At 50.8% G+C, this 20,557-nt stretch overlaps 1 protein-coding gene across 1 annotated transcript in view; it reads right to left on the reverse strand.

The window, feature by feature from the left end:
• Positions 1-18,902, reverse strand: part of TMTC4 (transmembrane O-mannosyltransferase targeting cadherins 4) — a 56,153-nt gene extending 37,251 nt beyond the window's left edge. Inside the window, exons 1-5 of the mRNA XM_068984333.1 lie at positions 18,850-18,902; positions 11,986-12,201; positions 8,047-8,162; positions 6,550-6,766; positions 855-942 (exon numbers count right to left, since the gene is read on the reverse strand). Coding sequence (XP_068840434.1) covers positions 855-942; positions 6,550-6,766; positions 8,047-8,162; positions 11,986-12,147 — 583 coding nt within the window. The 5' untranslated portion in view covers positions 12,148-12,201; positions 18,850-18,902. The remainder of the gene's footprint in view (positions 1-854; positions 943-6,549; positions 6,767-8,046; positions 8,163-11,985; positions 12,202-18,849) is intronic.
• Positions 18,903-20,557: the final 1,655 nt, after the last annotated feature.

A 20,557-nucleotide genomic window follows, 5' to 3' on the forward strand; every position in this document is an offset into this window, starting at 1 on the left:
AAACTGTTCCTCTCACCTTCCCTTTTCTTCTGACTTTCCCTTTTCAATTGATTGTGTTATATAAGGAGAGAGTTCTACAGTCCTGAACTGAATTTATACCAGAAGTTGAAATTATAACACTGTTGCCAGGGCCAACATGTATAAATGTATCATACCCAATTTCTACTGTAAGACAACTGGGAAGGGATGATGTCACTTGGAGTCGATCAGAATTCATATAATTAGTAGAGTTATACGGGGATTCTACTGAATCTCAATAAATGCATTGGTGCTAATAAACAGGCAGTTCAACCCCCGCCACTTGCACGCATGTATGTATGCACACACACACACACACACACACACACACAACTGGTCATTTCAGCTCCATTGGTTCCAGCAACAAAGACTTTCTAAGTACCATTAACGTGACAAAAAATAAGAACCTCATGCTCCAGGTGCATATTCATAGCTATACATCTTTACAATTTTTCTATATTTTTCCTCCAACATGGTTTCATTAAAAATAAATAAATAACAAAAAGCTTTTCCCCTCTTCAATTTTACTGGAAATAAAAAAAAAAAAAATCACAAAAATCAATCACAACTGCTTTAGCACTAAGAGTAGGAGCTCTTGGTTTCACTACTCAGCAAGATGCTTCCTGAACGTTGTGAACGCTGAAGCACAACCTTTGTGTCGTGAAAAAAGCAACCTGAGTAACAGACATCACTAAAAACAATTGATACCTTTGACCTACATTCCTTCAAAGTGATAAACTTATACGAGCGGACACCTTCCCATCTGTTAAAACACGCTCGACAGAACAGAAACACGAAGAAGATGCAAAATTAAGAGGGTAAAACATCATGCTTACTTTCTCTGAATGCTTTACAGTAGCCAAGGAAAGACAGCAGAAAAAACAGGGCACCCAGGAGGTCTGCACGGCCGACGACACCAGCAACCTTCAAAGAAGGCGGAGGAAAGAGATTTATGTTAAAAAAACATTTACGTGAAACTTTGGAAACACAAAAACATCCTTAGAAACAGAAAACCTTATGAGACTCAGCCATCTGTTAAAATAAACTCTCTAACTGTGGTGTGATCTGACAACTGACTCTTCACTCTGGGTCTAGGATCTGGGTCAGCTGCTTCCATGGGAAGGCTGGGTTGACTCTGACCTACTGTGGCTCTTCTGTGGGTCGCACACAGGCAGCGATGCCCATGTGGAGGGAAAACCCTGTCACTTGGCACTCTGTGCCCACAGCCCTAGATACCTCTGCCCTGATCAGGTGCCCAGGGTGCATTTTTCAATTGGAAAATGTTATCAGCTCAAAAGGCATGATATTTAAGAAAGAAAATTTGACTGGAGACATGAAAGACAGGTGGGAAGTAAGCGCTACACGTCATCAAGCAGAGAGAATAGGACACAGGGGGTTCAAAGCCTCTGTCACTGTCTCTCCCTCCCTTTAGACCAAAACCAATTAAGCGGGTTAACCTGGAAAGTGGAAGGCTTCAAAAGAGGTTGACCAGTAAGATGAAAACAGAGTACAATTTCCATCATTTCTTCTCTGCCCCTCCCCATTTTCTGCATCTGATGATGGCCCTTTTCTCCACCTTAGTGTCCAAGAAACAACACAGAATGGGTGCTTCATTTCTTTCAAGCTGATTACTCCAACAACTGTTCTCCAAAAGTCTCAGGTCAACCAAAGACAGAGAACTGTGCTCCTGAGTACTGGTCTAGTCTATGTGGCATCCTTTACTAACTAGCACCCGGACAGGGCATGTATCAGAGCTTGCACTGTGACTCTCAAGGTTTCATTTTAGTTCCTGGGAAGCTCATCTTAAAGTGAGAAGTGTGATGTTGGATCCAAAGTAAAGTCTAGCCTACAAACAGAGGTAAGAGAGTATATTTCACAATGAATGTGAAAATCACTATATTTATATTCTGTGCCCAGGGCATGTACAAGCCACAGCTAAAAGGAATGCCTTTTAGGAGCAGTTTCCATCCAACCAGCGTGGCTCCCGATGCTGGCGAGGCAAACACCCATCCGATGGCGAGCTCCTGACGCCGGGGGATGCAATCACTAAGATGGCTGGCAGCTGAGTCCCACCTGTGACTGCCAGGCACGTGAAAAAACTTCCTCCCGGGAAGGAAGCTAAAGACAAATACAGGTTCAACAGATCTGGGCCAAGGAGGCCAGTGTGCTGGAGGGGTAAATGGAATGATTACTTCACAAAGGTAGCGAATACATCATGAGACTTCTGGAATCCTCTGGCCTGTAACCTGCTCAGAGATGCGGTGAAATCGAGGATGCAATGAGACCCCACAGACAGAGCCCGGCCCACAGTAGGTGCTGGTTCACTGTCAATCTAACAGGGACACATGGTTGGAGGGATTCGGGGGGACAGAGCAGTGGACCAAGGACACGGCAGCTTAGGGAGAAGCAGGTGTGGGCTCTGCGGCTCCACGGCCAGCGATGGAGGAAGCAGATGGTGCCGTGGGCCTCCCATCAGGACCAGAGAGAAGTGTGAGCAGCATCTGCCAGCTGCGGCTCTTCACAGGGCCTGAGGATGGTTCCGCATCCCACAGCCTTTCAGAGGAGACAGTAAGAGAAGCCAACTCAGAGAAGGGCATCCAAGAAGGTCCTGAGAGCAAGAGCGTCTGGGAAGCAGGGGCTGGGAACGTGGAGGGTCAGAGAACAAGGCTTCCTGAACTCAGTGAAGGGGAGGGAAGTGGCTTGGTTAAATACCAGGGGTAGGAGGCAAAAAGGCCAGCCTAAACTACTCATTATCTGAGCAGTTGAGGTACATTTAAAGACTCCCCCTAACATATAATGTTGTAAATCATCCAAATTTGGAAGAAAAAAAAACATTTCCACTAAAATGAACTTTAAATATCATAAACTCATTTTTAAAACAAACATTCTGCCTTTGGCTAAGTGAAGACACTCCCAGGTCTTAAGGAATGTACATTACGTCATCTGACATGAAGAAAAACAGGTTTTAAAAAGTATGGCACTAATGAGAACCTACTGTATCGCACAGGGAACTCTCCTCAGTGCTCATTGGGGACCTAACTGGGAAGGAAATGCAAAAAAGAGGGGCTATGTGCGTAAGGATAACTGATTCACTTGCTATACCACAAGAAACTAACACAAAATTGTTAAGCAACTATACTCCAATAAAAAGTAATTTAAAAAAGAAACTAAGTCTCAAAAAAAAAGTGTGACAAGTGTTTCAGTGTACAGAGTATTCAGTTCTTCAGTGAATTTTTGGCAGAAAGAGATTCTACAGGAAGAAAATTTTAAAGGCTATTCCAAGAAGGTACTGAGTTGAACTGTTTGGCCAATGTGCATGGGTACAAAGAGATTTTTTTCTTTTCTGTTATTTGCATTAATATGTATTTTCAGCCAAAGCTATTTATAAAGACTTTTTTTTTTCCTTACAAATAACCTGAGACACTCCCATCAGAGTTTTCTGGGGAAGTCACCGCCATTCCCTGAATCCGTAACAGACAAGGTGGTGGCGTTTCCCTACTGGGCACAGCTTCTGAGGGAGCCATAGAAGGAATGAGGGAAGGGGGGTGGTATTTCACCACCTGATTCCTTCAGCATAAACTCTGGCTTCACTGGATGAGCAGGAGTAGTAAGGACACCTGGCCATCCCTCTCTGACACTCTGCAATCTGAACTCAAGCAATCTGAAATCCTCACCAACGCTTCGAGGAAAGAAAATCTTGCAGTGGCGCTGGTATCCTCAGGGAATACCCTGGGGCCGATGCCCTGGTCTCTAAAGAGACAAGAGGCAAGGAAACCCCCTCCATTAGCTCTCCTCCCTCCCCTGGGGGCCCAGCCCAAAGCCCAGAGACTGTATCTTTTGGGCTCCAAAATAACTGCAGATGGTAATTGCAGCCATGAAATTAAAAGAAACTTACTCCTTGGAAGAAAAATTATGACCAACCTAGACAGCATATCACAGCTCATCTCAAATGCTAGTAAAGTAATGCTCAAAATTCTCCAAGCCAGGCTTCAGCAGTATGTGAACTGTAAACTCCCTGACGTTCAAGCTGGTTTTCGAAAAGGCAGAGGAACCAGAGATCAAATTGCCAACATCCACTGGATCATGGAAAAAGCAAGAGAGTTCCAGGAAAACATCTATTTCTGCTTTATTGACTACGCCAAAGCCTTTGACTGTGTGGATCACAATAAACTGTGGAAAATTCTGAAAGAGATGGGAATCCCAGACCACCTAACCTGCCTCTTGAGAAATCTGTATGCAGGTCAGGAAGCAACAGTTAGAACTGGACATGGAACAACAGACTGGTTCCAAATAGGAAAAGGAGTACATCAAGGCTGTGTATTGTCACCCTGCTTATTTAACTTATATGCAGAGTACATCATGAGAAACGCTGGACTGGAAGAAACAAGCTGGAATCAAGGTTGCCGGGAGAAATATCAATAACCTCAGATATGCAGATGACACCACCCTTATGGCAGAAAGTGAAGAGGAGCTAAAAAGCCTCTTGATGAAAGTGAAAGAGGAGAGCGAAAAAGTTGGCTTAAAGCTCAACATTCAGAAAACTAAGATCATTGCATCTGGTCCCATCACTTCATGGGAAATAGATGGGGAAACAGTAGAAACAGTGTCAGACTTTATATTTTTGGGCTCCAAAATCACTGCAGATAGTGATTGCAGCCATGAAATTAAAAGACGCTTACTCCTTGGAAGAAAAGTTATGACCAACCTAGATAGTATATTCAAAAGCAGAGACATTACTTTGCCAAATAAGGTCCGTCTAGTCAAGGCCATGGTTTTTCCTGTGGTCATGTATGGATGTGAGAGTTGGACTGTGAAGAAGGCTGAGCGCTGAAGAATTGATGCTTTCGAACTGTGGTGTTGGAGAAGACTCTTGAGGGTCCCTTGGACTGCAAGGAGATCCAACCAGTCCATTCTGAAGGAGATCAACCCTGGGATTTCTTTGGAAGGAATGATGCTAAAGCTGAAGCTCCAGTACTTTGGCCACCTCATGTGAACAGTTGATTCATTGAAAAAGACTCTGATGCTGGGAGGGATTGGGGGCAGGAGGAGAAGGGGACGACAGAGGATGAGATGGCTGGATGGCATCACGGACTCGATGGGTGTGAGTCTGAGTGAACTCCGGGAGCTGGTGATGGACAGGGAGGCCTGGCGTGCTGCGATTCATGGGGTCACAAAGAGTCGGACACAACTGAGCAACAGAACTGAACTGAACTGAGACAGCATACTAAAAAGCAGAGACATTACTTTGCCAACAAAGGTCCGTCTAGTCAAGGCTATGGTTTTTCTAGTAGTCATGTATGGATGTGAAAGTTGGACTATAAAGAAAGCTGAGTGCTGAAGAATTGATGCTTTTGAACTGTGGTGTTGGAGAAGACTCTTGAGAGTCCCTTGGACTACAAGGAGATCCAACCAGTCCATCCTAAAGGAGATCAGTCCTGGGTGTTCATTGGAGGGACTGATGTTAAAGCTGAAACTCCAAGACTCTGGCCACCTGATGTGAAGAGCTGACTCATTTGAAAAGTCCCTGATGCTGGGAAAGATTGAGGGCAGGAGGAGAAGGGGATGACAGAGGATGAGATGGTTGGATGGCATCACCGACTCAATGGACATGAGTTTGAGTAAGCTGCAGGAGTTGGTGATGGATAGGGGGGCCTGGCATGCAGTCCATGGGGTCATAAAGAGTTGGATACAACTGAACTAAACCGAACTGATAGGATGAAACTGAATATTGCCTATTTGCCAAGAAACAAGGAAAGGTGAACACACAGCTGATTTGTCTTAGGAATGCTAATTTTTAATGACCGATAGCTTTTTCTCAAATATTTGAGTTTGAATGGCTGTCATGGAATGGTGGGATGGGAGATGAGAAGCAAGGTGGGGCGAATTCATGAGCAGGTCCTGGCAGGATGTGGGGACCCACTCACCAGCTCAGCTGGCAGCACACCGATCTCTCCTTGGGACGGGTTCAGATGACCAGATCTTAAATTCTGTCCCTACCCTCCTCGGCCTTGTGACCGACCTAGGTTAAGTCCCTAATTTGTCCTCCCTGGCTGCTTCCTCTTCTGTAAAGTGGAAATTGTTATGCTGCTGCAGCTGAACCTACAGCGTTTTGGTGACAATCCTATGAATTGTGAGGGAGTATTTTGGAAATCACTAAAGCTCTTGGCTAACAGAGGAAAGCTGCATCAGACCCCTTTTCAGGAAAAAAAGGCAATCTCAGCCTCTGGCTTTAGACCCAGAAGATGGGCAAGGTTCACCAGTCACACCTTCCCAGTGTGGTCTAATAAGGGACACAGAGAGTATCACCAGAGATCATGCCATATGGTCTTTATGAAGTCTTGGCCCATCATGGACCCTGCGTTTGTCCTAAGGGGGACCTGCTGAACCCACAAATCAACGTTCTGGGTGTCTGAAAGCTGGCCTTCTACAGCTGTACAAGCAGCCAAGGGAAGCTTGTTTTAGGGAACTAACCAGTGCGTGGACCGCATCAATCTTACACAAGGGCAGAGATGGCTGGCAGACGGTACTTACACACTCGGTGTGCACCGGGTGCACGGCAAACAGCAGGGCGGCCAGCAGAGACGACCTGGGGGCCAGGTTCAGCCTCCTGCCCTTGCTCGTGTACTGCAGGCCCCCGAACAGCACGGAGAAGACATCCACGAGGAGCACGCAGATGCCGCCATGCAGGGCGATGTTGACAACGTGGAAGCTCATGGGGTGGAAGCCTCCCGACAAATAGTAGTTCATCCTGCAAGGAAGGAAGGTATTCACAACAGAGATGCAGAAGCTCGTGAAATAAAACACGAACCAGCTGGAGGGAAAGGCTGGTGTGTGAACATACTGAAGGGGGAGAGCGTGCGCACAGTTGATAAAAACAGCGTCAAGATAAATAATGCCTGTTAAGCTAAGAAGGGCGAAGAAGAGCTAAGAATGTAATTAACTGCAGAGGGGGAAAAAGGGAGATAAGGACCTCTCAGAGGAGTGGGACAGAAAATACTTGGAGAGGAAATGCCAAAAAAAAAAAAAAAGACAATTATTCAGGTGAGGTAAAGGCAAGGCTGTCCCTGTCAAGGATTCTTGTCTCTTTTTCAATCATGAGTGGTTCTGATTCATCATTTCTATACTTCTTTTTGTGGCTCAGCTGGTAAAGAATCCGCCTGTAATGTGGGAGACCTGGGTTCGATCCCTGGGTTGGGAAGATCTCCTGGAGAAAGGAAAGGCCACTCATCCAGTATTCTGGCCTGGAGAATTCCATGGACTGTATAGGCCATGGGGTCGCAAAGAGTCGGACACGACTGAGCGACTTTCACTTTCACTTTTGAGGGATCTACACATAGGTTATCCAATACACCTGAGAAACAGCTATGCATGGGAACTTCTGTGAGATCAATTAATCTATTTAATGCAAACAGTTCCCCGATTCATGGTGGGGTGGCGAGATTATCTTTAGTTTCATTTTGTTTTTGGATATTGATGTGGTTACAGAAGTGAAGTGTTAGATGTTCAGTCGCATTTTGTGATCCCATGAACCTGCCAGGCTCCTCCATCCATGGAATTCTCCAGCCAAGAAAACTAGAGTGGGTAGCCATTGCCTTCTCCAGGGAATCTTCCTGACTGGTATCGAACCTGGGTCTCCTGCGTTGCATGTGAATGCTTTACCTCTGAGTTACCAGGGAAGCCTGATGTGGTTCACAGGAGGAAGATTTATAACTTACTTTTTTTATATAGTGAAAGCAAACACAATTTAATTAGAGGCTACCTGTTGCCTTGACATATTGTTTCCTCCAGCTTAAGTTGCAAAGGGTCCAACCTGAGAGAACTGTGCAAAGTAGGGAACGCTTTGTCAGAGCAGCCGTGCCGGGGGCCTGGTAGGTCTCCTCTGTGCAGCTGCACGGGTCAGTGTCTGCACCGCGGCTTGTACGTCCGTGGGAACCCCTGACCGGGGTCCCTTGTTACACCCCACCCAGTGCAACGTCAAGCACAAGCCTCGGGTTTCCCCTCCCCAATGGCAGTCCTTCGGCACCTCACCTGAAGGTCAGCACGGTCAGAGGGCGGTAGGACTTGTGGCTGGTGTTACTGCTCAGCCGGCTGCCCCAGAAGTCATGATGCCACAGGTCCCCCAGAGGTGTCTCTGCGCGGAGGTCCTGCGGGCAACACAGCAGACGGCAGGGTCGGGACTGCGCCCTCCCCCTGGGCAGAAGCCCTCTCTTCCCCGTGTCTCCCACCAGTCCTGGGTCCAGGCCCCGCCACCCTCACACCCAGCACCCGGCCGGGCGTCCACAGGGCTCCACTGTGCCCCGCTCTGCGTGTTCTCCAAGGGATCTCTCCCACCCTCTACGAGAGCCCCACCCCTTCCAGGACCAAGCCGACATCTTACGGGGACACCGCAGTTGGGGTGCTCTGGCCCCTCAGCTGCACGTGGCTGGCACATCTCCCAGACGCTGGCTCTGCTCCTGGTCTCTGGTCCCCAAATGGCCCCTGCTGCCACCTGCCCCAAGACGGGTCTGTGCCCGGATGGTCACCCCTCAGCTCCCCAGAGCTCAGCTCCTCCCACTCATCATATTTCAGGCACTGGACTACGACGTTCCGGAGTTGATGCAGTTCTCTTCCTGGGGGGCCCAGAGCATCCTCTACCTGTCTTCACAGTGCCTGTTTCCCAGGAGGTTCACGTGACTGATATCTGCCCCACTGCGCTGGGGCTCCTCCAGGCCTGGGCCGCCCTGTGTTTGGGGGGAGTGCACAGAAAGCGCTTGATCCATGCAGAATGAACAAATGGACCAAGCAGCTAAGTGAGGTCACTATCACCCTCTCTCACAGCCAATATGTAAGGCTGCTGTTTAGCCACTGAGCTGTGTCCGACTCTCTGGTGACCTCATGGACTGTAGCCTGCCAGGCTCCTCTGTTCAGGGATTCTCCAGGCAAGAATACTGGAGTGGGTTGCCATTTCCTCCTCCAGGGGATCTTCCCGACCCAGGGATCGAACCCGTGTCTCCTGTGTCTCCTGCATTGGCAGGTGGGTTCTTTACCACTAGTGCCTTAGGTGCTGGGAAGCCTTAGGTGCTAAATGATGCAAAGGGAAAAGCTTGACCACGTGGGACAGAGGCAAGCTGGTGACCTGACACCCACTTTGTGGGTGAATTTTACTTCAGTGGGTATCAGCTTCAGGGGCCTTGAGTGCACACACCCTTCTCTAAGAGTCAAGTTGCTATTTCATGAGGGTCGTGCAATCTACCTACTAACTCCGTTTACTCCATTACCCCACTGGAAGACATGTACTTTTGCATTGTCCCAGAACTACCGGCTCAGCTGTGGAGGGAGGAGCAAAGGATCTTTCCCTCCGTTTGAGCAGCAAACGAACTCCAACAAAGCTCTAAATATTTGATTGGGTGTAGCCCTCACAGCAAGGTGCACCGCGGGAAGAAAGGTCAATTTTTCCTAATGATTTCTAGGAAAGATGTGCTGTGTCTCAAATGCTTGCTGATTCCACTGACTCAAAGAAAATCATCATCTCCGTGAACAACTCAACACTACAGGCAACTCAACACTACAAGGAAGCATCTGGAAAACAGCCTTTAACACCAAGAAACTCCAGTCACAGCCTGTTTCACATTACTGCAGGCCCGGTGCCAATGCACAGAGGAGGGCCTGTCAGTAGACAGGGAAGGGGAGAAAAGCAGGCTCGCAACTGAACAAAGGGGCACAGTGTGATGCTCCAGAAAACGCTGCCAAGACAACGCACGGGGTCACAGAGCGCCTTCCTCTGCCCTCGCTCCCAGAAGGAAAGAGAAGCATAACCTCATCCCGGGCATCTCACGCAGGACATGGCTTGTGTCTCCCACCTTGCTCACCAGAGCTCTTCAACGAGGGTCCAGAATTGACACTTCATACATCCTCCAGGAGTGGCAGAGCCAAGAAACTCTCAGCAAATGGAATTAAAAAATAATAATGATAAAGGCAGACTAGTCTGGTGGTCCAGTGGTTAAGAATCTGCCTGCCAATGAAGGAGACACAGGTTCGATCCCTGGTCCAGGAAGATCCCACATGCTGCGAGGCAACTAAGCCCGCACACCACAACTCCTGAGCCCATGTGCAGCAACGGCTGGGTCCATGTGCCCTGAAGCCCGTGTTTCCCAACAGGAAAAGCCACGGCAGCGAGAAGCCTGAGCACCGCAAATACAGAGTAGCCACTGCTCCCCACAACCACAGAAAAGCCTGCACAGCAAGGAAGGCCCAGCTGAGCCAAGAAAACAAAGGCACAGTCATGTGTCCTCCCTGGAAAGCAGCTATTAAGCCACGTATCCCGCTGGAAAATAGCTATGAAGCCACCCCTGTGACACAGTTACTCAGAGCTAACACACTTCTTTTGCTCCTAAGCGCTGTTGCAAAAAGGACTGAAACAGAAACATCGGCAGTTGGAGGTTTCAAACCACTGGATAAACTGGAGGGAAATTACAAGTGAAGAACCTGGATTCAAAATAAACACCAGACTGAAGTCTGTGCCGTGGAAATGAAGCAAATCATTCATAGGGTGTTACAAATGAAATATCTGCCGAACAGTCACCCCCTTTCCCCTCGCCCCCTCTCCCCTCCACCCCACCTAATACACATTCCTTGCACAGAGAATTTTCCTCAACGCTTTTAATAGGAAAATGGCTCTCTCCACATTCGGGAAAATCTATGACTTCAAAATTTGCAGAGCATTAAGGAAAAGTGCTACAAAGAGATGCTACGATTGTATCTACTAGAGAAAGAGAGAGGAGTGAATTCCTTCAGGTTCTCTTGGCCCCTTGAGGCAGACACAGAACATCGGCTGAGTAGGGGTTGGTTTGGTTTAATCACTAAGTTGTGCCCGACTCTTGTGACCCCCATGGACTGTAGCCCGCCAGGCTCCTCTGTCCATAGGATTTTCCAGGCAAGAATACTGGAAAGGGTAGCTATTTCCCATCACAAAGGTTCTAACTACGCTCTTTCCACATTCTTTCTCCTCTGGGCTCTGCCTCCAGGTTTCTTGTTCGGATTTTCTTTTAGCTCAATGAAACCCTTTTCTTCCCTTCCCACAAACTGATTTCTTCTTCCCTACCTCTATAGTCAGTGACTGAAAAGGAATATCATTTCCCCTACACCCACTGGTGAGCGGAACTGGCTGGGGTTTTGCAAATTCAGCAAATCTGAGTCTCCACACAGGAAACGAGCAGGGACTGCAGTCTCCTCGGGCAGCAAACTCCGGGTCATCCGCAACTGTCAGCAGGATGTCCTGATGCTCCCAGCGAAGGACACAGAAGGGGCCGGCTCACTGCCTACAGCCAAGGACACACCTTCCAGTGGAGGATCAGACTTGCCCATCACTGCAGCAGATGTGTGTGTGTGTGTGTGCCCGTGTGTGTGTGTGTCTGATGGGGGCATCCTTCTGGCCTAGAGCTCTGTAAAATTTTCTCACAAAACCTGAAATAGCCTGCAAGGCTCTGCAATACTGTGGCCTTGTCATGTTAGAAGAACGGTCTCTCTGATATGTGCATGGGCTGGGACCTCACGCAGGGCACCCAGCCAGGGTAAAGCCTGAGGTTAGGCAAGGCTGGGAGACCCTGCTGCCAGCAATAAAAGGGGCCCTAAATCAAGGAGATGCTCTCTAAAAAAAGATGGGAAATCTGGAGCACGATGAGGGCTCAGATAAAGGCTCAGCCAAAGTTCAGTGGAGCAGGGGTCCCCAACCTCTGGGTTCTCATGCCTGGTGAGCTGAGGTGGGGCTGATGTACTAATCATAGAAATAAAACGCACAGTAAATATAATGCACTTGAATCATCCTGAAACCATTCCCCCGCCGCCCCAGTCCGAGTAAAAAACTGTCTTCCATGAAGCTGGTCCCTGGTGTCAGAGAGGTTGAGGACCACGGCCATAGAAAATAACTGATGCAGATCATTACTGAGATGCAGGCAAGTCAGTTTACCAGACAGACATCAAGATACGGACCTTATTGTTAACAATGGCTTCAGAGTCATCAAAGACAAAGTCTCCATCGTAGCTCCGGGCAAAACACACGAGGGAAGCAAAACCCACGAGGAACTTCGCCCAGAAGGGAGGAAGAACAGAGGATGGGATGATGTGGTCCAGACTGGCGTCCCACTCGGCCATCCTGACAGCTGCGCCCTGCCGGCCTCTGGGTCCAGCATTCTGCTGGCTAGAAACCTGCAAGATAAGTAACACGACATCAATACTCATCAACGCCTTGGCAGGAGGTTTATACAGTAGGCGGGCTTCCCAGGTGGGACTCATGGTAAAGAACCCGCCTGCCAATACAGGAGAAGTAAGAGACACAGCTTCGATCTCTGGGTCAGGAAGATCCCTTGAAGGAAGGCATGGTAACCCACTCCAGTATTCTTGCCTGGAGAATCCCATGGACAGAGGAGCCTGGTGGGCTGCAGTCCATGGGGTTGCCAAGAGTTGGATGCAACCGAGCAGCTTAGCACACACGCACACATACAGTAGGCATGTTTACCCCAAGTGAAAACCAGCTAGACGGTCAATTATTTATTTATGCTGTGAGTTTACAGGGTGTGATCCTAAACACCTTTAAGGTGTACTTTCAAAACTCAAGTGGGCAGAACCATCACCTTGGGCACAGGGAGCTTCTCCTGGGCCCAGATGCAACCGACTACGTCAGGAGTCCCTGGGTTTCTGATGCTGGATTATCCCTGAGAAACACTGACTTAAGGGAATCCTATGTTTATCAGCCCCATAAGGCAGATCATTTTTATAGTCCTTGAACCAGTTTACAAAGTTAAAAAAAAAGATACCATCTTGCTTCATGCAATCAAGAAAACTCAATACATATTCATTGTTGAGTCTTAGCACAAAAATTGTGTGTGTTTGTGTGTGCATGTGAAGCATGGTCCTGATTGTGAAAGAGCTTATGGTCTCTCTGCAGAACACAGACACTCCCGCCCATTCAATGAAATTCTGGGACAAAGAAGAGTTTAACAGAGGTGAGGTGGCAGGTACACAGCCGTGGTTCTCACCCAGGGGACAGACAGAGCAAGGCGGGCCCACTGCAGACTGATGCTGGGGACAGCATTGTTAGGCTGTGTCCTAAAGGAGAGTGTGGGGTCCTCTTCTAGGTGAGGACATGACCTCCAATGTTGGTGAGGGAGTCAAGTTATAAAGACACTTATTTTAGCTTTTCTTTCAAATAGGCAAAACATTAAAATGAAATGCCGTCTCCCAGCCTTGCCATTTCTTACTTTGGTGGCCTTGTGTGTGCTGCCTATCTTTGAGTTCACGTCCTGTGCACTCGGCAAAGCAAAAGAACTTCCCAGCAGTTGCCTAAGGACTTCCTAACCTGGAATTCACCAATTATGAAACCACCTCCCCTTCCCATCACATTGTATGTCCGTCCCCATGCCCACCACACCTTCAATAGGCACCCTCCTTGGTTTTACAAGGATCTTGTCTAGGTCTAATCCCACCAGACTTTGGCCAAGTTACTTCACCTCTCTGGGCCTCAGTCTCCTCACCTCTAAAATGGGGATGATAACCAGGCCCACCTAACCTGGTTGTCATGAAGGTTAAGCAGGACACCCACTGAAAGTGCTTAGAAGCACTGGGTTTAACGGATGCCAAAGGAAGGTTAACTGTTATTACAAGCACTTTCTTCAAGGAAGAAGGAAGCACATTCATTTGAGAATAATTTGAGAATCCCCTGGTAATAAGCAAGACTCTCATCTTCCCTACTAAGGGAGCAGCCCCACTCCTTCACACTGAGATGGAAGAATATTTCAGGCCCTTTGACTGGGAGTCACTTTGGATGTACAGATGACCCCTGAACAACTCGGTGGTTAGGGGCACTGACTCTCCTCGTTGTTGAAAATCTATGTAGAGCTTATTGTAAGTTTGTATCCGCAGTTCCTTGTCATCCAGGGACTCAACTAACCACACACCATGTAGTCTTGTTTCTTTTTTTTTTTTTTTTGGCTCCACGTGCGGCATGTGGGATCTTAAGTTTTCTGACCAGGGATCAAACTCGCGCCCCCTACAATTTTGTCTTTTCAATTTTTTTTTTTTTTTAGTACTGAGATCTTTACTACAGAAAATAATCTGCATATAAGTGTACCCACACAGTTCAAAGGTCAACATGAGTTTGAACCTGTATTTGTTTCCAGGTCTTCCAGGGAATGCCCCAGATGATGGAATCAATGAGAAGTCAGTCCACCGGGCCACTGGACGTCACGGGCCTCTTTTCCACAGGCCTCTGTCTGAGTGAACGTGCCGAGGATCCAACAACAGTCAATGGGACCCTCTCTTCTATGGCAGTACTGTTCCTGTCCAGGCCCGGGGAAGAGGCCAGGTTTACCCCCCAGAGAGGAAGGGCTTTGCAGCTCTCGCGGTGCTGGGCCCTCTAGGTTCTCCACCTGAGGTAACTCATTTGTAACTCATGCTTTCAGCAAGTACAGGGGGAATATTCCAGCCTCTATGTGTCACCCCGCCCCCCGGCCCCCCCCCCCCCCCACTTTGTCACTGAAAGGATAAACCGCTGGTCAAATCCAAATTACAGTTGCAAACACAGTAGAGGTCACCACGCAGGCCCCAACCACTGTGTCTGTATTTGAGCTCCAGAAACTACTCCTGCTACAAGAAGTGAAAAAAGATCGGACAGTTAGGAAGCTACCCTGACGTAATACGGAGGGAATATGAGCTCTTTGGTTCAGAAAGTGAATATGAAGGAAAGCAAATGGTTTATATTAGTTTCATATCAATTTTAAATGTGAAATGGAGCTGTGAGCTGACAGATGGTCCATTAACTGGTCTTCAAGTTGTCTGCTTCAGGCCAATATTTGAGTTTGTTGTTCAGTCGTTCAGATGTGTCTGACTCTTTGGGACCCCATGGACTGCAGCATGCCAGGCTTCCCTGTCCTTCACCATCTCCTGAAGTTTGCGCAAACTCATATCCATTGAGTTGATGATGCCAGTATTTTACAAGTGGATCTCTGAGGTTCAAATGGCCCTCTAGGAAGAGTACTGCGTCAGGAACTAACTTGTGCTCCTGAATTAGTTGCTGCGGCAGAGGATGAGATGGTTGGATGGCATCATCAACTCAAAGGACATGAATTTGAGCAAACTCCGGGAGACGGTAAAGGACAGAGGAGCCCGGCGTGCTGCAGTCCATGGGGTTGCAGAGTCAGACACAGCTTAGTGACTGAACATTAGTTGCTGCACCTCCCTTTTCATATCAGATTATCTGTAACACACACTAGTGCTTTTGGTATGCAGGCAAGGGCTGCTGAGATAGACGGAAGGCAGACTACGGACCCAAACATGGGGACCAGGCCTGGACTCTTGGGGGGTCAACAGGATGGATGAGCCCATCTCAGAAGGGCTCCCCTTCTTCTCTGGCAGGGACATCAGGGAGCCTAGACTCTGCCCCGCTCCCCATCCTGGCTGACTCTTCCCTCTTCATTGCTGCTTCCCTTCCCTGATCCAACATCCCCACTTCTCTGCTGCCCCCAAGGACACTCACAAATGCCCTTTCCATTTAAGGCCTGATTGCTAATGGGCAGAGTAGGGTAGCTCAGAGAATACTGTGGATCAGCAAATGCAATTCTGCTACAGTGCATCAGGAACCTTAGTCTAGCCCAGTGGTTAACAGCACAGGCCCTGTGGGCAGACAGACTTGAACTTGCCACCTATATGACCTTGAGTTGCCTGGTCTTCCCAAGGATCCATTCCTCATCAGCACCATAGGGTACCAGGAGGTTGTGCTAAGAACTAAATGAGAGCATATATGGAAACAATTGGTTCCCACTACTGTTATTACTGGGCTTTCCTTGTGGCTTAGCTGGTAAAGAATCAGCCTACAATGCGGGAAAGCTCAGTTCAATCCCTGGGTTGGGAAGATCCCCTGGAGAAGGGAAAGGCTATCCACTCCAGTATTCTGGCCTGGAGAATTCCATGGACTGTATAGTCCACAGGGTCCCAAAGAGTCAGATACGACTGAGTGACTTTCACTTCACTTCATTATTCTGCAGAGACTAGTTCCCAGTGCCCAGTCCCTGACGTCCTGTCTTGGGATCACCCATATTGCCATCATGTTGCTGAAGCTCCAGTATTTTCACCACCTGATGCAAACATCTGACCCACTGGAAAAGACCCTGATGCTGGGAAAGATCGAGGGCAAGAGGAGAAGCAGGTTGCAGAGGATGAGATGGTTAGATAGCATCACTGACTGAATGGACATGAGTTTGAGCAAACTCCAGGAGATAGTGAAGGACAGGGAAGGCTGGCGTGCTGCAGTCCATGGGGTCGCAGAGTTGGAGACGACTGAGTGACCGAACAACACGTTGCTGTCAACTTTTATTCTTGAGGATAGGCTAGCCAACCAAGGCCAGCAGTAGCCCATCAGGTAACCTGATGCAATTGAGAAGGGCTCCCTTCTTTTGGGCAGACCCAGGACACTGGAGAAGGCAATGGCACCCCACTCCAGTACTCTTGCCTGGAAAATCCCATGAACGGAGGAGCCTGGTAGGCTGCAGTCCATGGGGTCGCTGAGAGTCAGACACGACTGAGCCACTTCACTTTCACACATTGGAGAAGGAAATGGCAACCCACTCCAGTATTCTTGCCTGGAGAATTCCAGGGATGGGGGAGCCTGGTGGGCTGCCATCTCTGGGGTAGCACGGAGTCAGACACGACTGAAGCGACTTAGCAGCAGCAGCAGGGCACTGGCTCCGTGACCAGGCATCTGTATGTCCTGCATAAACCACATGGCTGAACACATTAATCCTCCTCCTCCAACAGTAGATGGATTTTTTTTCTCCAAGGATCGCAGGCAGGCTGGAAGCTCAGGTACAAGAAGCCCTGCCAGCATAAAGTGGCACCTGGAGGGAGACGGGGCCCTTCCACCTTTTTGTACCAAGAGAAGGAAAATGGCAATCCAGTATTCTTGCCTGGGAAATGCCATGGACCAGAGGAGCCTGTTTCTCACTCTGGATGGGGCCTGGGCAGCATCACCCCATTCGTCTTCCCCAGGGGATGTCCTGCCTGCGAGCCCTGGCTCCTGAGCCCTGGAAGTTTGCCTCATGGACAGAGAAGAAAGGAGCAACATCATGGCCTCAGGTTCAGCCCCTGCAGGGCTCCAGTTAGCTCTACCTGTGACCACACTGTTGACGGGATTCCTGTCCCATTCCTGTGCTCATCCTCACTGTGCTGAGAATTCACTGGCGTGTGTATGTACTTAGATTGGGAACTGAAGCACAAGCCTCTTTATTGTCAATATCTTAAACTCCTTATACCAAGCTTCTATTTTCAGGGGGTTAAAACCCATCAATCAGTCGTCAATGAAAAGGTCAAAGAGACCTTAGAGAGGGCACACCATCCCTCAAAAGCAAACACACAGCAGTCACTGAGCTCTGAACCCTGGGGACTCGGTGCCGCCTGACACAGCAGCCTGGACTGCAGTAAGGGGCTGACAGATACAGATCAAACCTACACGATCCCTGGAAAAATTAGCAGTGAACACCTACTAAAAAATATTCTTCCAGCTGCACTGAAGGGCCTTCTGGCCTCAGACTGGCTTTTCCAGCTCATCAGTATTGATCCATCCACACACCGGTTGCCCTCTGCCAGCCCGAAATGAGAGTGCGTTTGGAAACCAGAATAAAGAACACAACCGTTCCTGGAGACCTGAGCTGGCTGCTCCTCTCTCGGGGCCCCCAAGGCACTGGAGACTCATCTCTCCCGCCCTCCCCCCACGCAGCGCTGAATACAATGCTACTAGTAGCTTCCTCTTCGGATCGCCTTCTCTGTTTCTCAATTCAGAAACGCGCGAGCCATGCCTGCCGACAGCAAGAATGACTGCGGGAGGTTCGACATTCCCAGTTCCACTGTCCCAGAAAGTTTACAGCTTGCTAGCTTGTAGCCATTTTCCCATCGAAGTCAACGGGTGATACTTCACCCCACCTTCCTCTGGGGCGCCCCAGGCGCGGTCGGGGCTGCGGGGAGACGGGACTGGGAGGGGGACCCCGTGAGTCCTCACTGTTAACTGTTTCCTCAAGAAACACTCCCCATCCATCTGCGCTCCAAGAGAAAAGAGCAGCGTGGGATGACTCACGAGGCTCTGGCTAGCTCGTTCCTCTAACTCCTTTCTTTTGTGTGCGGTTAAAAAAAGGAAGAAAATACGCACAGCCTACAGACACAACATCAACAAGACGAGAAGCCCCGCGGAGTTCGCAGGAGGTGAGGCGGCGGCTGCGCCACCCGCTCGGCTTCCCCAAACTCCAAGCCCGGCGCAGGGAAGCGGCAGCTCGGTAGTGGCCCCGGGCGCCACGGCCCAGGGCACGCCGCTCGGCCGGGCAGCCAGCGCGGGGAGGCTGGCACTGGCGGCGCGGCCAGGGCGCCGCCTTTACCCCTGGGCGGGCGGCCAGGCGGCCCGGCTGCGCCCAGCCATCGCTTGCGCGGCGGCCAGCTGGCCGGTGGAGCGGGGGCCCGCGGCCAGGTGTCCGCTCCGGGGGACGCGCCAGCGGCGCCCGTGCGCCCGGGGTCGACGGGGAGCCCGCGTTGCTGGGGCGGCGGTGAGCGCGCCCCCTCCACGCCGCGCCCTTTGTCCCGCGTGCCGCTGACACCCGGGCGCACGGCTCCAGGGCCCGCATCTGCCGTGACCCCGGCCCCGGCCGCAGCCCAGGTCCCGGAGCCAACTCCTTCAGCGGCGCCGCCGCCGGGCCCGGCTCGGACTGCAGGGGCTCGGGGCGCGGCGGGCAGTGGGGACCGCCCGCGTCCGCTCGGCGCCCAACTCCGCTTGCCCAGCCGCGGCGCCCTCGGCCCTGCAGGGGCCGCCCCGCGTGTTACCTGCAAGGAGCCCGAGCGGCGGCCGCATCTCCCCGGCGGACGCGGGAAGTCCGGCGGCTACGGGCGCCAACCCCGAGCTGGGCAGGGGGAGGGGCCGCGCGCGCCGCGCCCCCGCCCCCCGCCGCGTTCCCCGCCCCGCGGCGCCCGCGCCGCACGCTCGCCCGCACGGCCCGCAGCTCCCCACGCGCGCGGGCGCCCCCCTCACATCCCCCGCCGCCTCGGCCCGCCCCCTCCTCGCGGCCATTGGCTGCACCTGCCGTCACTTTCGCGGGCGCCGCCGGTCCCTCTCGAGCTCATTGGCGGGAGCGCCGGTGACGTCAGGCCAGAGGGCGCGAGTCGCGGCGCAGGGAGCCGCCAGGGACTGAGAGGCGGTCTCGGCGCGAGAGGAGGAAGCGGAGTCCTGGGCGCGGATCCCCGGGCAGGGCACGGGCGGCGGGAGGGGGCGGCCCCGGGCGGCAGGCTGCGGGGGCCGCCGTGGGCTTGTAGGCGCTTCCTCCCTGTCCCTCGCGGCGCTGGAGCCCGTTCCCGGCTTGTCCGGCGCTCCTTGCGCTGCCGGTGGCGCTCGGCGGAGGGGTGCTGCCGCGTCCCTTCAGTAAAGGGAGCTGGATCGCAGCGATCCGGACGCTAGACTTCCTCCTGCCTGGGAGGAGCTGTTTCGAGTGTGTGTCTGAACTTTCTGCATCTCGGGAAAGACTCGATGAGACTGCGTTCTTCCGTCCAAGGCCCTGCTGGTACCCGGCCTTTGTTTTTAGCAGACCCTGTTCCACGGCTCTAGTCTCGCATCTCCCGCTCACCTACGAACCCTTTCCGGCTCCTGTATCCAAGTCATTTTTGTCCTGAACTTCCGTTCCCAACCGCATTGCCACTCCGCACGTTTCAGTTAACCCCCATTCTTACTAGATTTTTCTGCCTCCCATGTCAAGAAAAAAGAGAAACTTTCTACACTTCCACTGCCAAGCCTACAAAGTGTTAGTCATTCAGTCGTGTCCAACTCTTTGAGGCACTATGGACTGTAGCCTCTGTCCATGGGATTCTGCAGGCCAGAAGACTGGAGTGGGTAACCATTCCCTCCAGGGGAATCTCCTGGACCCAAGAATGGAAAGTCAAAGTCGCTTAGTCGTGTCCAGCTCTTTGCGATCCCATGGTCTGTAGCCCACCAGGCTCCTCTGTCCCTGGGATTCTCCAGGCCAGAATACTGGAGTGGGTGGCCCATTCCCTTCTCCAGAGGATCTTCCTAACCGAGGGATTGAACCCAGGCCTCCCATGTTGCAGGCGGATGGTTTACTGTCTGAGCCACCAGGGAAATCTCAAACCTACAAAGCTACTCCTGTTACTAAAAACACTGATTCTGAACCCTTCCTCCATCCTGCTTTTCCTCCAGTATCAGAGTCCTATCTTAGCTCAGTATCTCCCTCTTCACTGGACCCGAGTCATAGGCATTTCATGAACCCCAAACCTTCTTCCCCTCCAGGTGCCCTTCCAGCTGCCCCTCTGCCTTGCTGCTGCTCTCTGTAGCTGAACTCCTTGAAAGGTTGTCGGCCCACGCTTCTCTAGTCTCCCAGATCGCACTCAGTTCTTGGTTTCTGCATTCCACTGAAACTGTCTTGGCTACCTGCAGTCAGTAATACAAAGAACACTGGCCTACTTCGTTATACCTAATCGCTTAGCAAAGTTCATTCTTCCTCCTTAGAACACTCTGGTAAGAGCG

This window comes from Capricornis sumatraensis, chromosome 12 (genome assembly GCF_032405125.1).
Source record: "Capricornis sumatraensis isolate serow.1 chromosome 12, serow.2, whole genome shotgun sequence".
NCBI lineage: Eukaryota > Metazoa > Chordata > Mammalia > Artiodactyla > Bovidae > Capricornis > Capricornis sumatraensis.